This window comes from Nicotiana attenuata, chromosome 7 (assembly GCF_001879085.1).
Source record: "Nicotiana attenuata strain UT chromosome 7, NIATTr2, whole genome shotgun sequence".
In the NCBI taxonomy this organism is placed as follows: Eukaryota; Viridiplantae; Streptophyta; class Magnoliopsida; order Solanales; family Solanaceae; genus Nicotiana; species Nicotiana attenuata.
Genome location: NC_031995.1, coordinates 54942313 through 54969942, shown reverse-complemented (window position 1 = coordinate 54969942; position 27630 = coordinate 54942313). Strand labels below are relative to the sequence as shown.

General features: G+C 35.9%; 1 protein-coding gene and 1 long non-coding RNA gene across 2 annotated transcripts; both read left to right on the top strand.

The window, feature by feature from the left end:
• Positions 1896–4702, top strand: LOC109229127. Its single transcript, XR_002068510.1, has 2 exons — positions 1896–3719; positions 4400–4702. It is a non-coding gene; the product is annotated as an uncharacterized LOC109229127 (long non-coding RNA).
• On the top strand, positions 18954–23507 carry LOC109229125 (probable sodium/metabolite cotransporter BASS1, chloroplastic). Its single transcript, XM_019394459.1, has 7 exons — positions 18954–19542; positions 20793–20933; positions 21792–21947; positions 22061–22182; positions 22290–22451; positions 22546–22606; positions 23177–23507. Exons 1-7 carry the CDS (start codon positions 19150–19152, stop codon positions 23363–23365), a joined length of 1224 nt encoding a protein of 407 aa, XP_019250004.1. The 5' UTR covers positions 18954–19149; the 3' UTR covers positions 23366–23507.

Sequence of the window (27630 nt, the reverse complement as noted above, 5' to 3'; positions counted from 1 at the left end):
AGAATATACATACTATCACTTTCTTGCTTACTGTTCATCAGAATCATCTTATTATTATTTTATTGCTCTTGTTCATTTACCTCGAGGTCGAGACTAGCTCAACACTGGTTTGATTTACCTTACTCTTTTATTTATACACTTGATTCTTTGTTTATCAGTTAGTATTTGATTGAATCACATATCTTTAAAACCACAAAAGAAATTTAATTGTTACTCGAATTTTAGGGTAAACAATTTGAAAGAAAAATAACTTTTGCACTTGTCGATGCTGTAAATTTATTATCAGAAATTTGATTTCAGAAAAAGATAGGGAAGAAAAGGCAGAATTAGAAGTGACATTACCTTTTGAAGATTTCACTTATTATTCCCTCTGTCTGATTTTATTAGTTAGGTATAGAGAGACTAAGATATCTGTTTTACTTAGATACTAATATCTCCATTCTATATGAGAATTAGACTGAAAATATAAGATACTAATTTGACTTACATATTATATAAGTAGTAATAAAAGAAAATATTAAAGTAATAGTCGAAAACTAGTTTCAAACTGAAATTTTGAATTCTTGAATTCTTGAAGTTTATAGATGGTGTGGAATTGTGGCAAATTGTTTAGGACACTTTAAAATAGAAAGAGTATCCTATTGTAGAAATAGTAGAAATAATGGAGTATATGAGTAGTATGGAAGTAAATTCTTAAAATAATAATAATTTAAAATTAGTTTGATAAAAAAAAATATAAGATCAAGCTTAAAAGGAGTCAATTACATAGATTGAATTAAACAAAGGAATTATGAAAATTGAATAAAATAATTTTATTAATAAAATGATCTCAAAATTTTTTGCGTCGTTTTAATAATTTTTTTGCAAAAATGCACGGTAAGATTGTGTACAATAGACTTTTGTAATTTGGTCCTTTTCCAGATTCCCGCATAGCAGGAGTTTAGTGCACCGGACTGTCCTTATTATTTTTTTTCTAAACTCCAAGAAGTCCCAAAAGAAAATAAACACATATATGGACGTGTTTTTCTCTTTCCATTGGTCACTGGTTTACTGTTTCTTTTTTCTTCGCTTTTTATTTGGGTCAAACTCAAAGAAAGAGCAAAACCATAATATCTATTCTACTAGTATAATTCTGAGAGAAAAGGAGGGTCCGTGATATGAAAGAACAATAAAGCAAAAGTTGAAATATTTTCTTTTCAAAAACTGAACCATACTCTTTGTCTTTTTTCTTTTCTCTTGTTTAAGTCTCTCCAACAGAAGCAAAGCAAGTTGTTTCTAGTCTCCAAAGTCTTTTTTGACAATGACCCTCCTTTCCCTTTTACTCTCTTCAAATATTGGTTATTTTCTGGTTTATATGTTGTTGAGTGAAATGATAAAACATTCATGATTCAGTAAAGTTTTAAAAGTAAATAGAGTGCAGTTAGTTTGTTACTATTTGTACAACAGTAACCCCATGTGTTTGCCTTTGTGTCAGTTGTCACAACAATGTAAGTTTGTTTGTCCCAATTTATATGATGCAATTCGGATTTGGAAAGTCAAATGAGATTTTCTTAAATAAATATTTCATACTCTATTTGAATATATTAAATTATTAATTGTTGTAACTTATAGTAATTCTTATATAATTTTTAAATATATAAGTTTTTATTTAAATTTTTTTAAAGATTCCATATCTAAATTGGGGATTAAATTATGAACTTTTCTATTATATAGAAGAGCCAAGTTGGTCGATCAAGGGTAAATTTGTAATTTTATCAACTGATTTTATTTGTTTTGCCCAATCTCTTACCTACATCTCAGTCCACGTGTCTTTTTAATTCAACACTCACAAAATAGTCTCCTTTCGTCTTTGTTATCCTAGCATATATAACATAAATTTAGGAAATATCTATCACTTCATCTCTTTTAGTTTCCAGAATAGATTACTATTAATAGTTCTCTTTTATCTTTTCAGCTACCCAAACAATCTCATATCTGATCCTTTTTCAGTTTTTGCCCAAATCTTCTTCGGGTTCTCACAATTTCATGGCTAAAGTTGTTATTTTTCTATCTATGGAGGAAACGAAAGATTGAAACTTTGAGTTGAAGAAACAAAGGAAGAAGGATCCTGATGTTCCACTAATTCCTCTATCTGCTATTTATTGCTTTAAATCTTTAGTTAGCCTTTTTGCTCATATATATTGTTTCACATGAAAAATGTAATTCAGGGAGAATATAAAAGAATGCTTTTGAAATTTATTGGCACTCCTACGTTATTTAACTACATGGAGTTTGACACTGATTCTATGATTAAATACCTGCAGGATTTGCTGGCTTCTATTTTTCGTGGAGCATTTAATCTCAATTGCCATGAACTTAAAGATGATAACGAGATGATTTTTACCAATTGAGTTTTTCTTTGCTCATCCTACTTTGGCTTCAATTTTTTGATATTGATATTTGTTTAGAATTTTCGTTACTCTTTTACATGTGCAACATATAATTTATTAGGATATATGTAAGCAAGTAATTTGACACTGCTTGTATCTTCTAGGACAAGGTTGTCCTCTTAATTAGTTGTTTAATACTGCTACTTGATAGAAATTTTCTTGATACAAGTTGATGTGTCATGTTATTGTCATAAATGAGCATGTTTTTAAAGTACTTAATCGTGTTTTGATACCTCTGTTTAGTGTTCGTGTGACACAGGTGTCTGTTGTACGCAAAAACCAAAACTCACACATTCTCTTTTGGGTTATTAACTTATTATGAGCTGTCCATATGTTAGTTTATTCAGTCGGCAGGAGGGAAGTCTCAGGACTTGAATCTTGATCAATGCATCGTCGCTTTACGGTTGATGTGTGAAATTTTCTTGATTGCATTTTTTTCTTTCCCAAATATGAATTATTTTATTCTCTTAGTAACAGATTAGTATTCCTGATACTGCACTGCACATCTAGGGCAAGTGACTACATTGTATCAATTAAACATGTGGACTCTTAATAGTGCTCTTTACGATATGTTGCAAAGACATTTCTATGGAATTAACTCTTAAAGCATGGATGTCGATTTTTCTGTGAATTATAAAGATCGTTCCTTGTTTTGTTGGTGGTTTTGACCTTATAAATACTTGAGACCCGTAATAGAAGAACAACGTTAGTTAAAAATATTATATGAAATTAAGCTTCACACTTCCATTATCCTTTTGGTATCTTATTAGGAAAATTCTTGAAATTTAAAAAATGAAAATGAATCACTTGCTTCTTTTCTAGAATTAAACTGAATTTAAAGTGGCTAACCGTATTGCTTCTACGGGTGTAGTAGTGGGAGACAAATTCTCTATACATGTGATGGTGCTTTAATTTTTTTTTTTTTACCTCATGTTAGCACTATGGATCAACTTCTATTTTAACCTAGATTTATTAGGATATCCTTCAATTTCTATTTGACTTCATGATGCGAACCTGAAGTGATGTTATATATTATTCTTGAGTATCGATTTTCTTTGTGTGAATCATACTTTGAGTAATACCTCTGTATATGGTATTGAAATATAAAGGAGCTTTGCATTATTTGAAACTCATTCTCTGTTTGCTCAAGTGACTGCTTGGGCTTTCAAAGCTATTTCTGGAGATGTGACTATTGAAAATCAGAGTGGATGAGATAAACAATGTGACACTCATAATGATCTACCAGTTAAGGCTTTCCCAATGAAACAATTACAAGTAAGTGAGAAAAAGGTACGACTTTTTATTCATTCTCTTCTTTATATTTGATATTAGGAAAAAGATATACGCAAACGATATAATATTTTTCAAGATTGATATCACGAAATGAAGGAGGATGTTGGAAATTATTTGTAATTATATTGTTCTTCCTGGAATTTCTTTTTTCCTCTCTTCTACATGTTTTTTTCTTTTTGAGGAAATTTATTTATGATGTGGAAATTTTGCATTGGTAAAATGCTAATTCTAGGAATCGGCATTAGATACCAGTATTAAAATGGAGAGTATACAAGTGATGCTCTAAATACCTTTAGGGACTATATGAAAATCACTTCCTGATTTTATTAAATTAAAATGCTTGTGACTCTGATCCTTGGGATTATTGGCTAGGAAACCTTTGCTTTATGGCGCAAGATTTGTCTTAAAAACTTGAAGAGGTGTCTACCAATTGTGTAATTTTGAACTTGCTAAATATTTATTGGGTTATTAATCTTTTTAGTGAAATTCAGTTGTTGGGTATATTCTGAAACATACTGGTAGCACAAATTGAGCCTCTAATTCACATTTTACCTTTTATTGTCTTCAATTTTTTTTTCACGGGATTGTAAGCTATTATTCAAGGAAGGCTTATAGACTTACTAAAGTACTTTGAAATTTTTTAATACTTGAATGATATACATTGTTGATATGTGCAGGACTCATTATGAATATATAGTGATTGGTACACTACTAAAGGAGATTGGCTTGTTGAAAAAATGAATGGTTTTCGCCTTGGATGCTAAACAACTCAAGATCATTTCCTTCCAAATATCAAATGCCTCCCAAGCATCACAACTTTCGAACATTGTTGAAATATTGGTGTGCTTTGGGTGTTTGTCATTATATGTGGACATTTTATTTTCTTGTTTGAGCTAAGGGAATATGATTTGCCAGTTGTCAATATTCAATGTTTCACATTGAAACTTTCCTGAATTCAAGTATATGTCATTTGGCATGGATGATTGATTTCTATGATTAAAAAGTAAAATGCTTCCAGCCTGCTTTAAACTTTTGTAATTCTTTTATCTCGACATTTGAGACTTTTGAATTTTCATACCTTATTAAAGAAAAGGAATGTTTGAGGCATTTGAAGCCATCTTACAACACAAGTTCTAAGGTTCATGATTAGTTGGTACCTCAAGTTATTTTTCACTTGTTTTCCATAGAAGGAAAGTATGTTGATGATCAATCATATCAAAATATGCATTAATGAAATTCTCGATATATTGAATGACATGCATCTTGCCTTGACTTGAACCAATTCTAAGGCTTGAAATAATAAGAGGTTGCTACCGCAAAATGGAAAATGTCGGGCTCGTGCTTGCACGGGCTAACTTTATCTAGTTGATCTTAGAATTCGAACTTCATCACATAAATTAAAACGGAGCGAGTTGCTTTTTAGGGCAACTAGAGCCCCCACATGTCATTCTAATATCTCCTTTTTCTCATATTCTTTATCTTCAAAATCTTGCTTTCCCATTTGGAAATGTTGTCTTTTTGTTCCCATTTCAAGTACATTGGACATAAGACTCTCTGTTTGTTCTTCTAGTGCACGCATTGCTTCTTTCTTCCTAAAACGATTCATTCCTTTTCTTTTTCTTTTTCTTTTTTAGTAGTTTTTTAAGATGGAATAGACTCGTAATAGTGACTAGTGAAGAATAGAAAGATAGAATAGGGAGTGATACACACGATAATAGCCCGAGAAGGTGGTTACTGGTCAAGGATGAAACCAAGAACATACCTCAAGACACGTATAGAGATGAATTATTGTTGCAATTTGTTGATTGAATACAACAATTATATAAAGGTTATTTGTGAGAAATTAATACAAGGCAGGAAGTCACATGGGCGGCTTTTCAGCCATGCCCTCGTCAGCGCCCCGCCGCAGGCAGATGCTAACAACGCCTCTCGATAGACCGCGCCCAGCACGTACCCGTCGTCAGTGCAATCGCCCTATGCCCTGCGGCCAACGCCACGTGCGCAAACCCTGATGCTACAGACAAGGTTGTGGGCCCTACCAAGTGCGGCCTATGAACCCGCTTTTACCTTGTAGGAATCTAGGTCCTTTTTGTTGTAAATATAGAGTAATTTTACTTTCTGTATTTCTATTATGATTCTCTAGCTTATTTATGTCAAGTCATGTAACTTTAATTTATTTTTTTAAGCATTATTAGGGGGGATCAAGTAGTCAAACTTTCAAGCAAGCAAATAATTCTCTATATTGGTGTCTCTCTCCCTTGACACAGTACTGTCTTACTGTAATAGCTTTCATTAATGCAATCAAGCTTTCTTTCATTCACATTCACCTTTATGTTCTCTCAATTGCTCTTGACATCGGTTTTTCCATTGCCAAACATTGACCAAATGATTGATGCTATGGCTAGGCACGAGTTAATGAGCTTCCTTAATGCTTATTTCAGGTATAATCAGATTAGGATTAACCAGGAAGATCAAGAAAAAAATTCTTTCATCACGAACTTTGGCATATATGCCTTTAGGGCTCAAAAACGTCGGAGCCACGTATTAGAGGCTCGTTAATAAGATATTTGAAAAACAGATAGGTAAGACAATGGAGGTATATATTGATGACATGTTAGTTAAGTGTTAAATACAGGAGATTGTATGAAACATCTCCCAGAGATGTTCAACATTCTGAGGAAGTACAACATGAAACTCAACTCGGAGAAGTGCGCCTTCGGGGTTGGTCCAACAAATTTATGGGTTTTCTAGTCTCGCAAAGAAGGATCGAGGTAAACCCTAACAAAATCAAAGCCAGCGAGGACATCCCGAACCAGCTAACAAGTGTGAAGGAAGTACAGAGGCTGAACAATAGGTTGGCAGCTCTTAGTAGATTCATCTCAAGGTCTTCGAAAAAATTCCACCACTTCTTCTCACTTTTGAAAAATAAGAACGACTTTGTAAGGACTCTGAAATGCCAGCAGGCACTGGAGGACCTAAAAAGGTACCTATCCAACCCTCATTTGTTGTCAAAATCGGGGGAAGGTGAATAACTGCTAATTTATTTAGCGGTTTCGAAAGTAGCGGTAAGTGCGCAAAAATAAATTGTACAAGTTAGTCACATGTATTGGCAGCTTTATTTACTTAAGCAAATAAATATTTATGTAAGTGTATTTTTGAAGAGACAACAACAACAACAAGAAGCCTAGTGAAATCCCACAAGTAAGGTCTGGGTAGGGTAAAGTGTACGCAGACCTTACCCCTACCTTATGATGGTGGAGAAGCGTACTTTAAAGTCCTTTTGTTTTTATCCTATTTCTTGTCCAAATGATAAGTCATTTTATTTTATCATTTGAGAGTTAATAAAAACTTCAAATTCTTGTGCCGGAATGAACAAGAGACGTCCTCTTCAACAGCACCGTAAACAGAAGGGCCCTTTTTTGTGAAACCCTTATAGTAAAGAGTAGATTCCGGAAGTGCTTATGCCCGGAATCAAAAGCTATCAGATGCAAAAATGTTCCCGAAGCTTTATCAATCAAACGTAAAGAGAATATTTTTGCACAACACTTAAGCAAAAAGCTCTTTTATCTAATAAAGTGCCAAACTTAGGAATTTTTTTTGGCATAATTACAAAAGATAAAAGAGATTTTTTATACATTATAATTTGATGCCAGAACCCGAAGGAGAGAAAGGTCTTCATTCTCCCTGGTGGAAGAAGGCTATTCCGCTGCCGGTTTGGGTCCTTCATCCTCTTCAGTCTCTCCTTCGATTCTCGAATACTCGGAACTAGTATTTTAGGAGTCAGTTGCAGCGGGCCGAGCAGGAAGATTCTCATGAGCAGTTAACTCTAGTCCTCGGGCTTGGGCAATGCAGTTATCGAAATTGGTAATGCCTTCCTTGGCCTCCTCCAAAGTCTTCCTCTTCATATGATACATGGTATAGGTTTTCGCGAAGACAAGGGAGTCTTCTTGGTTCTGGAGGTTTGCTCGGAGTTTGTCAATTTTGGCCTAGAGCTCTTCATTTTCAGCATTCATTGCGTTGAGTCTGGAATTAAGCTCAACATTGGTGGTTGAGTGAAGCCGATTTTTCCCCACGACTCTCTTAAGCCTTTCTTCCATTTTGGCCCTCTTCTCCTCGGCTGCAGTGGCCTCCTCATTTTTGGCACGCAAACCGGCCTCCAAATTACTAACTTGTTCCATGAAGGCTGATTCACGTTCGACAGTAGTCACAACATCTTGAAGATTGATCGGGTCCAAACCTACACTACTATTGAGTAGCGAGGATGGTAGATCCAATTTTACCCAACAAGGTCGGGATCGAATCCACAGGGAGTTAATTTATTTGGAGTTAGATTTATATCCAAGTCTAGATGTAGGTTTTGCTCTTAATTATTCTTCCACACATGTTTGGTTTGTTTTCTACTTCTACTTCTATTCTATAGCATGCAATTTTTAAAACTAAGTACAATGTTTTTTATGTTGATTTTCAAGGGTTTAAAGGGACTAGGGTAGTGACTTCCACCTAGATGGATATCTAATAGGTAGCAAGAATCTAGGACAATCATGTGATTAATTGGGGTCGTAATATAACTATCACACCCGGGTACATACCTCTCGGTAGTTTGAGTGATTTTGCCCAATTTGTCTTTCTCAAGTCCAAATGGGTATTCATGCAATACAAGTGATATTAGCTCAAGTCGGGTATTACTATCTCTAGATTTAACCCTTTAATTGGGGCTATCAATTTCTTGAGTTCACCCCAACTCCTTAGCCTAGTTTTTCTAGACTTAGTCCTTTCTCAAGTAGAGACTAAGGCATAAAAGCATAAATTAGTGTTTGCAACCACTAATTCCATAGTTCTAGCAAGAACTAGGCTAAATACTACTAACCCATACACATTCAAGCCCTAAATTCAAGACCCATCAAATACCCATACTAGGGTTGGGTCACAACCCTAGCTATGGGTTTAGCTACTCATGGAAATAGCAGAAATCAAAGATGAAATAAAGATAAAATTCATAATACTAGATTAAGAGATGAAAATCTAATGTTGAAGGCTAATTCTAGTACAAAATTGCCCAAAATGGAATATCCAGCCATCTCACGTGCTCACCAAAAACATGACATAACCTAAAAATGTGAAAAGATCTATTTATACTTAGCTGAAATTTTCGAACAAAAATACCCCTGCGGAGGTTTCGCGGCCGCGTAATTCTTACTGCGGCCGCACTCTTGCTTTCCCGGACGCGTAATACTGACTGCGGTCCACGTTTTTAACTTTATCTGGGCTGAGGTTTTTTTCGCGGGCCGCTAATTTCGATCGCAGCCACGTAATGGATTTGCGCACCGCGAACCGCACTTCTCATTTTTGCTTGAAATGTGAACTCTCTGAATCTGAGCCACCGCGGTCCGCATAATTCCAACCGCGGCCGCGGTGAGACTTTCGCGGCCGCACATTTCTGGCACGGACCTCGCTCAACATTTGGACTTAAAATGCACTCTCTGATTCTTCACTTCGTGGACCGCGTATTTGTGATCGCGGCCACGTTGTGGCTTCCGCGGCCGCACAATATTTGTGCGGTCGCCGTTTCATGTCTCCTGGCCCAGTCTTGGTTTTTGTTCCAGGTTTGACTCCTTTATGAGTTGATTATGCCTCCTTTGGCTCATTTTTTATCAATTCTTGCAAGCAAGCGTATTACATTATTTTTCGGGAATACTTTGCCCTCCAGCACCGAGAGGCGCTCAGCGAGCTGATTCCTCTAAGCCAATGGTTGTTCTCGTTCTGAAGCAAGCTCTTGCTTGTCCAGAATCAACTTTTGTAGGCAAAAAAGGTGAGATTGTTACCTGCGCCGGGTAGTGCATGTTGTTGTTTATTAGACACTTACCAGAAAGGGAGTCCATCTTTTTCCAGTCCTTTGCCGAAACCAGTGGCTTCAAGTAATTGGCAAGCTCCACCGGCTTGGAGAGAATATGGCACTCTTTCGAAACCAAATGATTAGCACTTTGCCTCCCACGAGGATCTTGAGAAGGGGTCGAGTACATGTTTCCCAAGTTCCCGTGGTCAGAAGACCATAGAGGAGAAGCATTCCCTACTTGTTCGGCCAAAGCCGGTGGAAGAGAAGAAGCTGGTGTCGGTAGATAAGGAGTTGTTGGTGTGGACGGAGAAGAAATAGCTGTGGTAGAAGGAATGGTAGTTGTTTTGCTCAGAATTTGATGGCAAAAGGAGGTCACAGGTCGAGCTCCTCTGACCGGAGACGGCTACGGAACTCGAAAAACAAGAATCGATATTCTCAACCAAGTCTATTTCCCTTAGAGCACCTAAACTTCTTCTACTGGTGGGTTTTGGATCTCCCCCGCCTGAGCATTTGGTTGAGCTGATGAAGATCTTTTTCTTCTTTGAAGGGAAGCCTCTTCATCATCGAGGACAACTGTGGCCGGCTCGGTTGGTGTTCCCTTTATTCTTTTCTCCTAAGTCCTAGCCGAAGAGGAATGTCTCCTCTTCAGTTTCTTATTTTTAGGCTGGGGACTCTAAGAGGAGGCACCCTCACCGGAGGCTCGTGCAGATCCACGAGCCCTGATCCGGTTAAGGGCATTTTGCAGTACCCGCGAGGCCTCCTCGGGGTCATCGAGAGCGTCGATGATGGGGCATATGACAGAACCCCTCGGAAGCCCTATACAAGCAAAAAAATGGTTAGTAAATTGTTCTTATACTGTTTCACACAGATAAGATTGAAAGAAAAAGGAATATTGCTCACCATGGTTCTTGGCTCTTCACCCGTATTTTGGAGCCATTTCTTTCCACCGTCGGAATTCTGGAGTTATAATATCCAGAATTTTCTGAACCCATCGGCCTACACCGTGAACCCGTGGTGGTTCTCAGCGAGTAACTGAAACAGAAGGAGTAAAAATCAGCAAAGAATTTTTTTTTATCTTTTAATGAAGAAAGGAAATAGACACCCAAAGACTTACGGAAAAGATTCCATGATTCGAGAAAAGATGGAGATGCGATCGGGATGATGTCCCTGGTAGCAATAATTGTGAACTGCTCCATCCATCTACAGTCGTTGTCATCATCTACGCTGGTGATAAGAGCGTGGTGACCATGCTTAATGAAGTTTAACACTCTCCCACGAAAGATCTTGGGGCAGTAAAGATTCGTCCATATGTGCGAGAGTTGGGGTTTCCCCGGTCTCGATGCACAACTAACGAAGGCAGGCTATCGTACGCCATATGGATAGGCCTACTTGTGCCAAGAAGACCTGGTACCGGTGGTAGAATTCCAGAACTATTGGGTCAAGTCCTTCACTCGACCCCAAGGTGAAGGGACCCAAAGTAAAGGGATATGTATAGACATGCATAAACCCCGCTTTGGAGTAGGTTACTCATTCTACCCCATTTGGGGCGAAGATTTTGACACTGGAGGAGTTGTAGTCCTCCTTCACAACAGGGATGCTAGAAGTATGAATGAAGGAGGGGTACCTACGAACATGCCAAAACCTGCCACTTGTGGAATTTGCAGGTGTTTTTTGCTCCTAGATATCAGATGTGGTGCTAAGATGAAGAGGTATAATAGTATTTACGGTTGGAGGTTCAGAATCGACGTCAACCTCTTTGGTTTTGTTTTTCTTTAGGCCTCCACCGAAAAGAAGACCAGTATTTTCGAAGATAGTAGTGTAAGAAGACATGGTGGTAAAGATTAGTGAAGAAGTGCTTGCTGAGAAAGTTTAATGTTGTAGAAAAGTTCTAAGGAAGTTCAGAGAAGGAGAAAGAGTTGTGAAAGTAGAGAAAGTGAATAAGTAAAAATGATGAGTAGCAAAGAAGTTATAGACGACAAAAATCGTGGGCATGATTACATCAAAAATCGGCGAAAATACTTGCTGAATCACGGGGAAATATGTGTTCGGGATATTAAATACAAGGATTCATGCGTCCCTCCAAGTGTCAGAGACCGTTCAGGAACTTTCCCGCCAAGAAAAGACTCATCTACTTTCCGGTAACACTGAGTTGCATCACTGGAAAGTAGGGGGACTATCTGTATGGGATGTAATTGGTTGGTAACAGGTGGTCAAGTGGCAAGGTGACACGTGGAACTAAAGATAGACCAAAGGTGAGTCAGCAAATAACTGGCACCGGATGCGAAGTGTGTAACCACCGTTGGATGGATTCCGAAGGAAGCATAGCCGATAATAAAAATTCAAAAGTTTCACATCGATAGCATTTAATGAGTAGCCGTTACAAAGAATATCTCCATTCAAAGCCAATCGTTATACACCTATGAATGGCGCTTTTATTCTTATTCAAGAGGAGCTTGATTTTAGGATCTTGTCTCCCTAAGTAGGGCTATAAATAGCAAGATTAACAACCTTTGTAGGACATGACACATTCTGCACTCAAAAGCTATAATCTATCATTTTGTTACGTTCAATCTAAACACTTTCACAATTGCTTTTACTTTTGCTCTCGGAAAGGCTGAGTTATGAGTCAGGCTTGTCATCTCTTTTAATTTCAGTGGTTAATCTTATATTTGTTCCTATTTATTTATCGTTGTTGGATCAAATTGATTCGCTTGCCTATAAACCACACTATAAATTTAGTTGTACCGTTTTACGGGTAAATAATATAAAAAAAACCAACTTAATGTTCTCTCCATGGTATTCCTGTAGGTAAACACAACTGCTTATCCTCATCAAATTTAGTAAACAAAACTACCTTAGATTATATATTGTGTGTTTAATCCTTAGATCACTTAATAGTTTCGTGTCCATGTATAGTTGATACCTCTGATCTTCAATACCAAAAACTTGATTGTTTGACCCCAACTTTGTATATATGTAAATGTTACAATCCAAACGAAATAGAAACAAAATCCTAAGGAATCAAGAGCAAGAACAATCTCTGAACAGATTTTCTAGCAAACTAGTAATCGCTAATAACAAAAACAACAAAAAACCGAAAGGGAGAAAATCAATTTCAATATTAATCCACAATATCATTGTAATTCCCCAGTTTATACAAAGAACAAAGGTAGTTACAAGATAATCCCTACTCCCACACAGGCCACGTGCCACAAATTTGACTCACAAAATTGAAAAGGAAAATTCTAATTACTAAAATTGGTCTTGAGGAATAGAGCTGTTAACCAGCAGTAACTAGTAAGTGATTCTCGCTAATAAGGGAATCATGTGTGGAGCTGGTGCCAAGTCCAAAAGTTTGGAAAATTGAAAGCAATACGTCTAGAAGCATACGCTATGTTTTTGGGTCTAAATTAAGGCAGTGCATTAATGATGGGTAATGTAACAATTTTCATGCAAAGTTGTCCCAAAGCAGTGGGAGGTGCATGAAAAATTGCCACATTAATATGCCATATTCATCAAAAAATTAAACTACTTGTAGAAAAGCAAGTGCAACGTCTTAGGTGCTTGCCATAATTTTCTTATCATATTTGGTTTTCCTATCTCTTAAAGGAAAAGGGCAATATAATTACCTTAATTGGATTTTTCTTTTTGTAAAAGGAAATTATAAATCTCCAATATTTGGCTAGTCCTTTTTCTGGTAGAAAAAGGTTTGGACTTCTATAAATTGAGGATTTTTCCTTCTCATTCAGTAGCATCCACAATGTAGTCATAGGGGGCTTGAGACTTTTATTTAGGGGGAGAACTTTACGGGACAAGTGTTAGTGTGTCACTTGTGTTTGCCTCTTCGTGAGGTTGTTCTCTCGATATTTTGTACTCTCTTTTTATTATAGTGGATTGCTCATCTCCGTCGTGGACGTAGGTCAGTTGACCGAACCACGTTAAATGTGTGTGTCACTTTTGGTAGATTTCTCCTTTGTTGTCTGATTTATCGTCGTTGAATGTTTGCTTTTCTAGTTTCCGCATTACACCTGACTTCTTTCGGTCCTAACACAACGTGTATACAGGGAGGGGAATTAACTGGCTGATGCTGTAGAAATTTGGTGTATCTTGATTACCAAATTTTTAAGGAATTGTAAGTAATGCTTTATTTTGTTACGAGGAGTGTCTTTTACTCCTATCCTATTTGTACATATGGTTTCATTGATCACTAAATTGCTGAATTTAATAATCTTAGAGTTAGATTGGAAGATTAAAAAAAAAAAAAAAAAAGTTTACGGTGGTGATCATATCCTAGACTTTGTGGAGCTAATTAGATGAAAGCTACAGCCTTTAAACAGAATTTACAAAGAAGTAAAAAAGGAAAAAAAAAAAGTTTCACTTTAATTTTTATGTGAATTAGTCAAAATAGGAATGTGAACTTGAAGTCATAAGCAATTCAATGATAAGGGGTTCAAGTGCAACTAATGTTGTATGGTGGGCCGGGCTGGGATCGGGATCGGACCGGGCCCGCGGTCTTAACGGGCTAAACGGTCCTGGCAGGCCGGTCCTGGTGGGCCGGTCCCCAATGGTGCAGGAGGTCCGTGGCGGGCCGGTTCACTTCTATAAGCCCACGAGTCCGGGACCGGCAGGCGGGCCTGGGCCGGTTCAACCGGGCCTAACGGGCTCCAACGGCTATTTTTTTTAAAAAAAAAAAAATTTTAAAAAAAAGACCAACGGTCAGATTTTTAAAATCTAGCCGTTGGCCTTCATAATTTATCCGTTGGCCACTTTAAAAACTAGTCATTTGGCCCCCAAACTTTATATAATTACACTTTTTCCCAATTCTCAACTATAAATACCCCCTCATTCTTTCATTTTTACTCACCAATTCATCAATCTCTCTCAATCTATATCTAATTTCTCTTCTATAATTGCTTATTTTATTATTGCAGTTTCGTGAAAAATTATGAAGTTGGTGAATTGAAGTATTCAAGTCTTCAAGTCTTCAACGATTTTTAATTTTCAAGAAGTTGTTCGGCAATTCGGTAAACTCGTTCCAACTCTTAAGTTTTAAGAATATATTTTTGTGCGTTTTAGTTTGCATAATTGTAATTAATATGGCATTTTCTTTGAAAAAAATGTTTGGTGGTAAGGGAAAAGCTAAAATTGGTGAAAGTAGTCTCCAACCTACTACCCTTCCCCCGGCTCCCCGACCCAGACCTATTACCCGTCCTGCTGCTCCTATTATTCTTGATAGTGATAACCCTTGTTTTCAATTTTCCGATAGTGAATTTTGCCATAATGTTGCACAAGGTGAACAATTAAATGAAGAAGTTATGAATGCTCTTTATCCTAATCAAACTATCTTAGAAAATGATGAGGAAAATGAGGATGTAGATGAAACCCAACCGGATTTAGATGATTCACCTACTAGTCCTGTTAATAACCCAACTGATGCCCCGCCCGACCCACCTGTAGAAACCCCTACTTTTAATAGACAACCTTCTAAACGCCTAGAAACATCATTAGTTTGGAATTTTTTTACTCAAGTAAGAGAACAAAATAAGGCTAGGTGTAAAACTTGTGGGAAATTGCTGGCGCATAAATATACTGGAGACCGTAGCGGTACGGGTAGTTTGGCTAGGCACATACAAACACACCCTAGAGATAAAGTTAAATATTTACAAATGAAAGCGCAGCAAGAGGGGACAAGTGTAGATACTGCGGTTAACCCTAGTACAGGTTCAAATCTAGTTCAACCAGGAATTAACACTGTGACCGGTGGTATTTTATATTACGATCCTAATAAAGATCGTGAAGAATTAGCAAAGATGGTTACTGTTATGTGCTTACCATATACTTTTCCTTCTAACCCTAATTTTGTGCATTATATTAGAAAAGTTTTTAATCCTACTTATAAAGGTTGGCCTCGCGCAACAGTTAAGAGCGATATTTATAAATATAAACATGAATATGAACAATATTTGCGGTATTTATTTACTCATATAACTAATCGGATTTCTATTACTACTGATATTGGTAGAAGTAATAATGACTGTGATTATCTAACTGTTACAAGTCATTGGATAGACGAGGAGTGGATAATGCAAAAACGCATTATTGCGTATAGAATAATTAATTCACGTCACACAGGTAAGTTTATTGCTAACACCGTTGCAGATATTTGTAGATATTTTTGCATTAGAGATAAAATAATGGCAATTTCTATGGATAATGCTTCTAGTAACACTAGTGCTATAGGCATACTTACAACAACACTAAATCCTGCATTTAGTAATTGTTTCCATGTGAGATGTATTTGTCACATTTACCATTTAATCGTCGGTGATGGTATGAGAATTTTAAATTTAGAAATTGAAAAGGTTAGAATGGCTCTTAATTGGCTATTTTATTCAAACCGTAGAAGTAGACTTAGAGAGTATTTTAAAAAATGTGATGAATTTGGCCTTAGAGAAAGAAAGGTTCCTAAACCTTGTCCAACTAGATGGAATTATATGTACGAAAGTTTAGTAGTTGCATATGAATATAGAAACCCAATTAATGCAACGTTTAATGCTCGTGTTGGTGGTGAGGATGATGATGAAATCCTTACAAATCAAGATTGGACGAATGTCAAAATTCTTATAGATTTTTTAGAACATTTTCAAATTGCTACAAATGCATTTTCTGGACAATATTATCCTACTATTTCAAATTGTTTAGTTTATATTGCAGCACTATGTGATTTGTTTGTTGAATTTTCGGAGGGTGGGGAAATTTATCAACTTGCTATAAATGCAATGAAAGAAAAGTTTAAAAAATATTTTTTCCCTATCCCCCCTATTTATGGTGTTGCTGCATTGTTAAATCCTACAATGAAATTAGGAGGTCCTCACTTTTGGTACACAAATATTTATAAGGCTTTAGATCTTTCAGTTGAGGAATTTTCTACACTTGCAGAGGCAAAAGCCTCAATTAAAATAAATGCGCAAACAATTTATAATGCTTACCAACTTGCGTTAGATCATGCTAGGCCAAATATTCCAACCCCTACTTCGTCTAGTTCACAATCATCTAAAAGAGCTGCGGGCCTAAAAGCACTTAAATCTTGGACGGAGTTTAGGGGTTCTCAAGGTGATAATTTTGATGAGACTTCACATCTAAATGAGCTTCAAGTTTATTTGTCGCAGGGACTTGAAAAGGAGAATCCAGACGGCACCTTTGATCTTTTGGAATGGTGGAAGGCAAGGGAAAACATTTTCCGGTTCTTGCAAGGATGGCTCGGGATATTTTATCTATTCAAGCTTCAACAGTTGCATCAGAGAGCGCTTTCAGTCAAGCAAGACTTCAAATAGGTGATCATAGAGCGTCTATGAGGGAGAGCTTGGAAAAATCAGTACTATTCAGAGATTGGATCCTCTCGGAAAGAAGAAACTTTGGACTTGCAGAATCACAACCGGAGATAGACGAAGCTTATGAAGAAATGATAGCGGAACTTGCGGAGGATGCTGCTTCGCCCGGAAGCGGTGATGAACAAGCTTCTTTTCCGCCACCACCAACGGAACCTCCTCCGAACCTTGAAGGATTTATGAGATTTGTTAGAGATACAATGTAGATTATGGTGTAACTTGTACTTTGGCATATCTTCTTTAGTTTTTTTTCCTTTTAATGGTGGTATTAGTACCTTGTTGTGCTCATTCCATTGGGGGGAAGAAGACTAAGAAAGATATGCCATTTTTGGTAATAAAAATTATAAGACATGCCCTTGAATATCTCTTCGCAATATTTTTTGTCTTTAACTTGCAATTATTTATAAGCTATAATATATATACATAACATACAATATATACTACAAGAAAATATATAAGGGAATATATATACATAACATACAATATATACTACAAGAAAATATATAAGGGAATATATATACATAACATACAATATATACTACAAGAAAATATATAAGGGAATATATATACATAACATACAATATATACTACAACAAAATATATAAGGGAATATATATACATAACATACTATATATAGTATACTATACTAGTATACTATATATATTATATATACTTGAAGAAGTAGTACTATATATACTACAAAACAAGATTTTTCAAAATGAGGGCCCCACCCCAATGACCACCAACGGTCATATTGCACAAATAGCCGTTTTTTTTTCAATTTACAAAACTAACCTTCTCTAACACTATAAATAACCCCTCCCTCTTCTTCATTTCAATACTCAATACTCATTTCTCAATCTAAATTTCTCTCAATCTCCAATTTTCAAGACTTCAAGTCTCAATCTCAATTTTCAAGTTAAATCATGCCTCGTTCGGAAAGAGTGCGCTTATTTGTTTCGCAATACTATGAAGTGCTTGAAGAAAATGAAGAAGGCCAAATATTAAAGTGCAAGAACTGTGGAAGAGTCTTAAATTTTCGTTCGGGGTGTACCACAGGCATTTTAAGGAGGCATATAAAGTATCGTGCTGAGGGTATTTATCCGCAAATTCGTCTTTAAGATTTTTCAACAATTTGTGTTATTTTAAAATTATTAGACGTATTTATGCCTCATGTTGTACTTTGTTATTAATTTATTATGCATGCAAATTTAGTTTTACTATTATTTTGTTATTTTACTTTTTCGTCAAGCACTTTAATAATTAAATTTCTATATTATATATACTACATATATTTATATAGCCATGCATAAGAGCAATTTATATATATACATACATATATGGTTTACAAGAAATTGCCTTAAATAAAAAAAAAAATTAAATAAAAAGCCCGGAAATAAAAAAGCCCGTTAGGCCCGCTAAGCCCACGAGCCCGGTCCATTTAGCCCAGGACCATATGGGCTTAGGCCCGTCACGGGCTGATCCCACCCGTTGAGCCCACGAAGCCCGGGACCGCTAAGCCCAGGCCCGTTTAGCCCGGCCTGTTTAGCCCATTTAGGCCCGGGCCCGGCCCACCATACAGCCTGTGCAACTAATAAACTTCAATTTTGTTCATACTTAACTTTTATTTAAGAAATAAAAGAAATTCTATTACATTGGGATCAAGGAAGAGGAGGAGGGACCGTAAAAATTAAGTCAATAATTATTGTGTGAGAGATCCCCGCTATTACATCCTAAATCTTGGTAGTTATTCATACTTAATTAGATTTTAAAATTACCACGAGAGGGTTTAACGATTTAGATGCCATAAATCATAGTCAAGCATGCAAAATTTATCATGCTAAGGAAAGAAAAAAGGAAAAGAAAATACCTAACTAATTTACATATTTACCCTTCGATAGGCCACTATAGAATTTGGACAGCCCTTTGGTGCCACGAGGTCTGTATTCACGGCCATAAATATTTGGCCGACTGGATTTCCGCCACAATACACCTGTAATATCAAAGTCGTTTATGGACCCACCTGATTCACTAAGCTACTTGATATTAGTAATCCCCATGAATTCACCATCATTACTTTTTTCTGTCTAAATCAACTACCAAAAACTCCAAAACAAAAATCCACATATCACCATGGTGATGCACTGAAAAGTCTTCATGTGAAGCCTTACAAAAAGTCTTGGATTTTTGCTCCTTGAATTCAAGAATGGCGTTATCACTTTGCTTCTCTCCACCATTTTCATACACAAACGACAGGCCAAGGATACCCTTCAAGAAATACATAATTTCAACAAGGCCAAAAATGTCAAGGCAGAGACAGACTGTCAATTGTGTTAAAGAAAATTCTCAGAATCTTCCTGCGGCAGTGGATCAAGTAAAACCAAGATGGGAAGAATGGCTGTCAACTGCAGCTAGCCTTTACCCTGTTTATGTAACTGTTGGTGGAATTGTTGCCTGCTTGAGGCCATCTACTTTTTCATGGTTTGTAAATGCAGGTCCTACTTCTTATAGCTTAGCTCTTGGGTTTATAATGCTGTCTATGGGTCTCACTTTGGAGCTCAAGGACTTATTCAACTTGTTCTTGCAAAGGCCTCTTTCTGTGAGTCTACTTCTCCTTCATTTTCTTTTGCCATACCACATTTGGTTAAGAGAATGAACTATTGTCTCATTATATAACCTTAGGCAATGAGCTCCCTTATAGGGTTGAGTTAGACCAAAGTTCATTTGGTATCAAGTCAGACTAATCCTTTATCCAGTGTTGGTCCCATGTAGGGGTAGCAAATCTTTAAAAGAAAACAGTTAACCACCCATATTATCCGCTAAAAAGGGTTGGATACTTTTGAAAAACAGGTATATGAACCATATTATCTATTTAGAAAATGGATAACCAATGGGTCTAACTTTTATATTTGTAAAGCCTCAAATTGGGAGTTACTCGATTTAGGGAGACTAAGAATTCTCCCAAAAAGTGATCATATGCAAGAAGTCATGGACAATATGGTTACCCATATTATCTGCCAGTTAACCTATTTTTTATCCGTATTAAATATGGGTCGGGTCGGGTAATTCATTCGTTTTTCCATTACCTGTTTTCAACCAGAAAACCCGAACCATATCTGACCCGACCCTCCCGTTTGCCAATCCTAGTCCCATGTTATGTTGTCCATGCTACGGATTTCAAGTCATGGTCCCGTCATCATTTCCTTATATTGTTTTTCGCAATTCTCCCCCATGAGCTAGCTTTTGGGTTGAGTTAGGCCCAAGGTACATTTGCTTTAGACCAATATCTGGTTTAACACAAGTTTCTTATTGTTAGACTATATACAAGTATGCAAATCAATTGTAGGGGATTTAATGTTAGTGTGTTGATGAAATTTAGTGCATTTAAATGTAATATTGAATCAGAATTCTGTTTTCTTCACTACATGGCTCCACGGATTGTGCTGTTAACTTGTTCTAAAGAGTGATATCGAGTAACTAATGTCACTGAAGGATAGCGATAGCAGCACAGGAAATGAGTTCAATAGCTGTTACCAATGCAATCTTTTTTCTTCTAGTGAGTTCAATTTTATTCAAATGTGACTAAAGTGTGGTCCGGTGTATAACCAAAGCAGAAATGTGTCATTTACGTAAGACACTAGTTGCAAATATCGCTACCTTTTCCTCCTTGAGTGATTCCCACTGCCTTTCCCTCTCCTTTCGCCTGTCGCAATAAGACTCTCATTTCTCAGTAGTGAAGGACTAATGAAAATATAAGGGATATTGTTATTACTTAGTTTATATGGTAAGTTTCAAAAGAGTGGTACAACTATAGCAGGCTGAATACATCATTGTTGTTCCATCTTTCAGATTCTTTTTGGTTGTGCTGCTCAATATACAATTATGCCAGCCTTCGGAGTGCTAGTTAGCAAATCTTTGGGTCTCCCTCCTTCAATTTCCGTTGGTCTAATATTGCTTGCTTGCTGCCCTGGGGGTACTGCGTCCAATGTGGTAAGAATGATACTTTCTATTGTCATGAATTGGCATTGAGTGGGAGAGTTAGATAGCTTTCTTCTAATTCTTTTCATGTGGTCTAGTAATGTTGTCTCGGGTAATCTTGCATAAACCAGCACTGCTTCAAGTGATTCTGATAAATTAGGAGAAGCTGCCAGCGATCCTACACCTACATTTAGTTTAAGCTCTCAAAAAATAACAATGAATTACCTATTTAACCTAGACTAGGATATATTTCCTTTGATAAGTTCTAGTTCCCTCGACTTTATGACCTTTAGGTTCGATTCTGTTTAGATCGGACTAAACTAGTTGAGTTACTCTAGAATCTACAGATAGATTTATGTATACGTACGTAGGTGCTGCTTTGTTTTGGCACCATCTCTTAACCTGGAAAAAGCAAGTCATTTATGATTGGCTTCTCATTCTTTTCCCTTCCATTACATTATTTTTAACATCTGATGACTTTCTGCTGTGTTGCATCACAATGTGACATATTGGATCTGTATCTCTAAAGTCCGATTTGCTTCATTAACATGATCAGTCGTAAACAATTTCTAAAGGACACGGACAACAACAAAAATTTATTAGGTGTATGCATGTGCTTAGTTTGTCTTTTTAACTTGCTGCACCACTAGGTAGGGTACCTAGTAAATGGTTGAGTTATATAGTTTGATAGTTATAGTGAAATTACCGAAATCATTTGAGTTAGCTTGACAATCTGCAGTCTTACCATAAATATTAGATCTCTCAACCTTGCCTTTTAGGAAATGAGCTCTGGTTAATAGGAATTCAGTCTTACAGAAAACCATAGGCTTACCACATTTAATCATTTTTTCGTTTCTGATAGTATTACAGGTAACCTTAATTGCGCAAGGAGATGTACCATTATCAGTAGTGATGACATTATGTACGACACTTGGAGCAGTTGTTCTCACTCCCTTCTTGACAATGATTCTGGCTGGCACATATGTTCCTGTCGATGCTATTAAGCTTTCCATCAGCACACTACAGGTTACTTCATTTTCACTTTATTGTTTTCCTACAATTCTTACATTTTGATTCATCAAATAATTTGTTTCTATTCTTCAGTTATTTATTTGGTTCCTTTTCATGTTACTCTTTAGGTGGTGGTTGCTCCAATTCTCCTAGGTTCTTATCTGCAGAGCAAATTTCCAAGAGCCGTGAAAATGGTTACGCCATTTGCTCCCCTTCTAGCAGTCTTAACTTCATCACTTCTTGCTTGCAGGTTTAGTTGTTTAAGCTTCGTCATTATCAAATTGATGCTTTTACTCTCCACCGTCATACGTTTCATTTCTTTATGTCCTAAACTTTTTTCTTCTTCTCTTATCTCAGTGTATTCTCAGAAAATGTTGTTCGTCTGGGATCTTCAATGGTTGGCATGTCAGTCTCTTCTGATTTATCTCTATTTCATCGGGCTCAAGCAATCCTTACGAGTGAATATGGGGCTATAGTGATCTCTGTACTTTTGCTTCATTCTGCTGGATTCCTCGTAGGGTAAGAACATACTCCTTTTGTTGAACTCAAATGTATTTTGTCCCTGATTTCAGCAACCCGTAGGAATTTGTCGAGTGATAAGGACCTTCTGCAGGTACCTGGCTGCAGCCTTTGGTGGTTTCGGTGAACCTCAGAGACGTGCTATATCCATTGAGGTACTTGATTATTCTCCTAATGGACTCAAAACTTCCTGTCCTTTGGCATTTTATTCTATTTAGCATATATATATATATACATTCGATAACCTTTGACTCTTTTTGGCTATGACTATGAGCTAACTAAAAATCAGCAGACACTGGACATTGTAGTCTATGTAGACATTAAATTAGCAATGGAGGTAGTACTTTTTAATGTTTTGTCATCTAAAATACAGCACCTCTCATAGGGGCAAATATTATATTCAGAAAGGTAGAATATGGCTTCCAGTTTATGAGGGCATAAGCAATTTTTTTCATGACTTAGTCGCTGCTACAAAAAGTGAAAACCACTAGCTGCTGCTGACATTTATATCTGCAGTTTTCGTCCTTTTGTTCCTGCTATAGCCTCCACTTGTATGAAACCTACAACCAATTTGAACTAAAACCTGGAAAACGGCTTACGATTCCTTATTAAACATATTTCAAGAAAGATTTAGTTTTCATTTCCCTGCTCCTTAAATTGATTTTTCTATAGTGATCGACATATGCAGCAACAGTATTTCACTTCCTTTCTGTATTCCCTTGCAGGTTGGCATGCAGAATTCCTCCTTGGGAGTGGTTCTAGCGACCGCGCATTTTGCATCCCCGTTGGTTGCATTACCTCCTGCAATGTCAGCAGTTATTATGAACATAATGGGCAGTACATTAGGTTTCTTTTGGAGATATATTGACCCTTCTGATTCAAAGACTAGTCTGGAAGCCACTGATAAATCATAGTTGGCTGATAAAATTCATGTTCAAACATGGGGTAACCAGTTTTCCTTGCTGCTACAGTTGTTGTGAACTTGGTAACTCCTCTCTGTTTATACTCTGGCCCAAATGAGTTCAATACAAATTCGTGTTGGATTTAGCTCATCTACACTGACAATCTTAAGAATTTTCAACACTATCAGTATAATTTAGTTTGTTGTTCCAAGAGGCGGTCTTTTGGAAACTGCCTCTCTACCCTCCAGGGTAGGGGTACGGTCTGCGCACACATTACCCTCCCCAGACCCCATTTCTGGGATCCCACTGGGTTGTTATTGTTGTTGTTCCAAGTGGCCTGCCAAATTTTTTCAGGTTACTAATTTCACTTGGAACATTCACATTGCTTGCTTACAAAGCTAATGTTGCCAGTTTGCATGTCTTCTGAATCGTTGACAAGATCACTTTGTAAATTGTAAAAGAGGTAATTACAAAAGTATATGGGAGGTCGAACAGATAAAATCTGAAACATTAAGGTTATGTCTTTAATACAATTCAGTACACAAGACTTCATGACTAAAGCATTATATTGTACATGAAAAACTGTGTTAGCAGTTTGGCTGCATCCTGCAGTAATTACATGTTTGGAAGAATCCGAACACGCAGTGCCAGAGGCAGATGCAATGTATCAATAGCGCATTCAACTGAACCCACTACTTTTCATGCAGAGCATAAATTTATGTGTAAAATTTACTAATATTATAATATATAGTAATATGACCCCATAATTTTAAAAATATAATGGGTTGAATGTTAAAAAGCTTAAAAGTTGAACCTATAAAACTTAAAAACTCGCCTTGCAAGTGATTTTCGGTATCGGTTGGGAATGATGTCCAACCATCCAACTTTTTTTAAGCCTAAATTATTCCATATAAAAATCTTTTAATTACCTACAAATGAAGAAAAAAAAGAGAGAGAGAACAGAATATTTTAGAAGCAAATACACTGCATTGTCGGGCTACCTATCTCATTTATGTTAAAGGTGTTCAAGATTTGATATATCTTTATAAAAAGCAATATTTAATTTTACAACAAAGGTATTGGGTGTGCGAACAAAGTCCTACATTGATAGCTGAAAAGATTGAGAGTCTACATATAAGGTGTAGGGATCTCTTAATGGTGTGAGGCCTTTTGGGAAAAACCGTATGGGCTTGGTCCAAAGCGGACAATATCACACCATATTAAGGGTGTATTTGGGCTAGTTTAGCCCAACAAATGGGTATTTAATTAACCACCTTCGATCATGAGTAGGTAGGCCACTGCATGGATGTGAGCTTCGTAGTGAGACTGCTGGAGTTAATTTTATCCATGGTCATTGAACTTTTGGGTTTGTTACCCAAAAGTCATTTTTCTTTTTTTTGTTACGTAAAAATCATTTAACTTTGTGTTCATTACACAAAAGTCACTTTTCTTTCATTTGTTACACAAAAATCATTTTACTTTGCTCTAGTTATCACAAAAGTCACATTTTTACTTGAAAGTCTATTATGCCCTTGATATTATATAAACCTTCACATTTATGTAATACCTTCTATATTCTATACTACTATATAATATATTTTTACATATGTATTTTATTTATAAATAAATAAATTAATATTATTTTATTTATTATTTTTATAATATATTCGTATATTTAATTTTTCTTAACGTTAATTTTCAAGATATATTAGTAACGTTATAAAACAACTTTTTTTCAGCAATTCTTTTTTTTGAATTTAATTGACCGACCAAAGTTGGTCGGTAATTTCTGACCAACTTTGGTCGGTATGCACTTCCAACCTTCAAAATACCGACCACACGTTAATTGCCGCGTTTTGGACGGTTATTGGCCATTACCGACCAACTTTGGTCGGTTTTTTGGACGGTTTTTCCCGAATTCTAGTAGTGTAATTTCCCAAATAACCAATTGCCCAGGTAAATCACCAAGAAAATATCCCCAGCTAAATTCGCATGTAGGGTTACCTAGGGATTTTCCTTCAGATTAACATATGATTTTTTCTTCATTTTCTTTGTTTGTTTACCTACGAATTTTCTCACGGAAATGTACTTGCCGATTTATTTCTCTACTAATATATATTATAGTTACTGACAAATTTAACAACGCTACTAATATATCTTGAAAATTAACGTTAAGAAAAAATTAAATATACAAATATATTAGAAAAATAATAATAAAATAATATTAAGTTATTTTATTTATAAATAAAATACATAAGTAAAAAATATATTATATAGTATATAATATAGAAGGTATTACATAAAAATGAAGGTTTATATAATATCAAGGGCATAATAGACTTTTCAAGTAAAAATGTGACTTTTGTGATAACTAGAGCAAAGTAAAATAATTTTTGTGTAACAAAAGAAAGAAAAATGACTTTTGTGTAATGAACATAAAGTTAAATGATTTTTACGTAACAAAAAAAAGAAAAGTAACTTTAGGGTAATAAACCTAAAAGTTCAATGACCATGGATAAAATTAACTCGAGACTGCTGGGTTGGCCTATTATATATGCATAATTAAAAAAGAAAAACAATATTATCTACACATCCATATGATTCTTTTTTCCAGAAGCAGCGTGCTAAAGAAAAATCTTCGCCACTGGACAAAACAGGATTCTCCTTATGTTTGTCGTCCACGCATGGGAGTTTCTATGAAACATTCAAATTAAATGAGCGTTTGGACATAAGAATTGTGAAATTTTACAATTAAGTAATGTGTCACAGTTGCCTTCAGTTTTTTCCTTTTCGTTTACTTTTGTTCGTTGGGAGGAGGGATAAGGGAAGGCAACGGGTGCATAGTATAACACTATGGAGCTAATTATTAATTAGTAGCAGGGCACTAATTACTACGAAAAGATTCTTACCTAAAAGATTAAAGAGATTCTTGAGACTAAAGATAGCAAAAAATAAAGCTGGTGTATCCTATTTAAAATGGAGCAATATAATTAATACTTGTTCAAAACTCATACTAAAAATTACACATATAATCCCTGATAATAAGGTATACATGCCTCGCATGTGAAAAATTATGCCCCATCTAGAATGAAACTTTGCCTTTTCATTAGTGCCAAATGATTCGATCGATTAATTGGCAATACCTAGTAAAATAAACAGACAAACAAAAACGGAAACCATATCAATAAATTTGCGACGATAAAACAGAGCAAAAATGAAGAATCTTAGATTTTTTTGGAATTTTGAGATATAAACTGTCAGGGGCTGCTCAACACTATTGGAGGCCTTTAACCTTTTTTTCCCAAAAAACAAAAAACACAACTTTCTTATATACTATAATTTATTTAAAATCTAATTTTCTAGCTTTTTGAGATGCAAAATTATGAATAATTATTTTATTATAAATCTTTTCTAATAATTATTTTTCAATCGGTAATATAGCTAATCCATTCAATCTTTCTTGCGCCATGGTTGATTTTAAGTAAGATTTTATCAATTTTAGTTTTAAAAACCTTTTTTCAAGTTTCTAGTTTGTGGTCGAGGGCAGCCAGAGGCAACGGGAACTAGTATTATTATTCTATAAGCAATATAAGTATTTGAAAAAGAATCAAGTCTTTTTATCTGATTGAGTATATCGACTAGAGTACTAACAACTCACCTTTTTGGGATTGTATTGTTTAACCAAAAAATGGAATTTTGACTAAAGCTATAATTTAGAAGAACACGGGTTACTGATAATCGCAAGAATGAATAAAAGAAAGCAATTCGGATAGCAAGAATATCAAAAGAAGACTAGTAAACCAAAGTATATTCAGATAGTGTTTCGTGTCCCTACAATTGTTTAGCCCCCTCCCTTTTATAGCTATTTTGGGGATATGTGTCTTGCCTTTGTCATAATAAGGTTATTATGGGCAATTAATGACATTAAATGCTACGTTACATAATTATTATATTTAAGACAGATTCTCTAACGTTTTTAGCATTTAATGCTTATTAAATACTGTATTTGGACTCTCATGTGTTGTCAGATTCATTCCCTTGATTCTTCTTGATTCTTGAACTTAAATGTTCTTGAATAGGTACGACGTTGAATCCTTTGAATAATCGCCCGTGCCTCTTCCTTTGCCTTTGCTCGTATGTATTGCTACTCGTGCCTCTTGGCTAGTTGTAATTTTTTGACCATTTGACCAGTCTACGTGTCACGACACGTCATCTCCATAATACTTTAATATGTAAACTCAATTTTTCCCAATACAGATAGTCCCTCCACTTGCCAT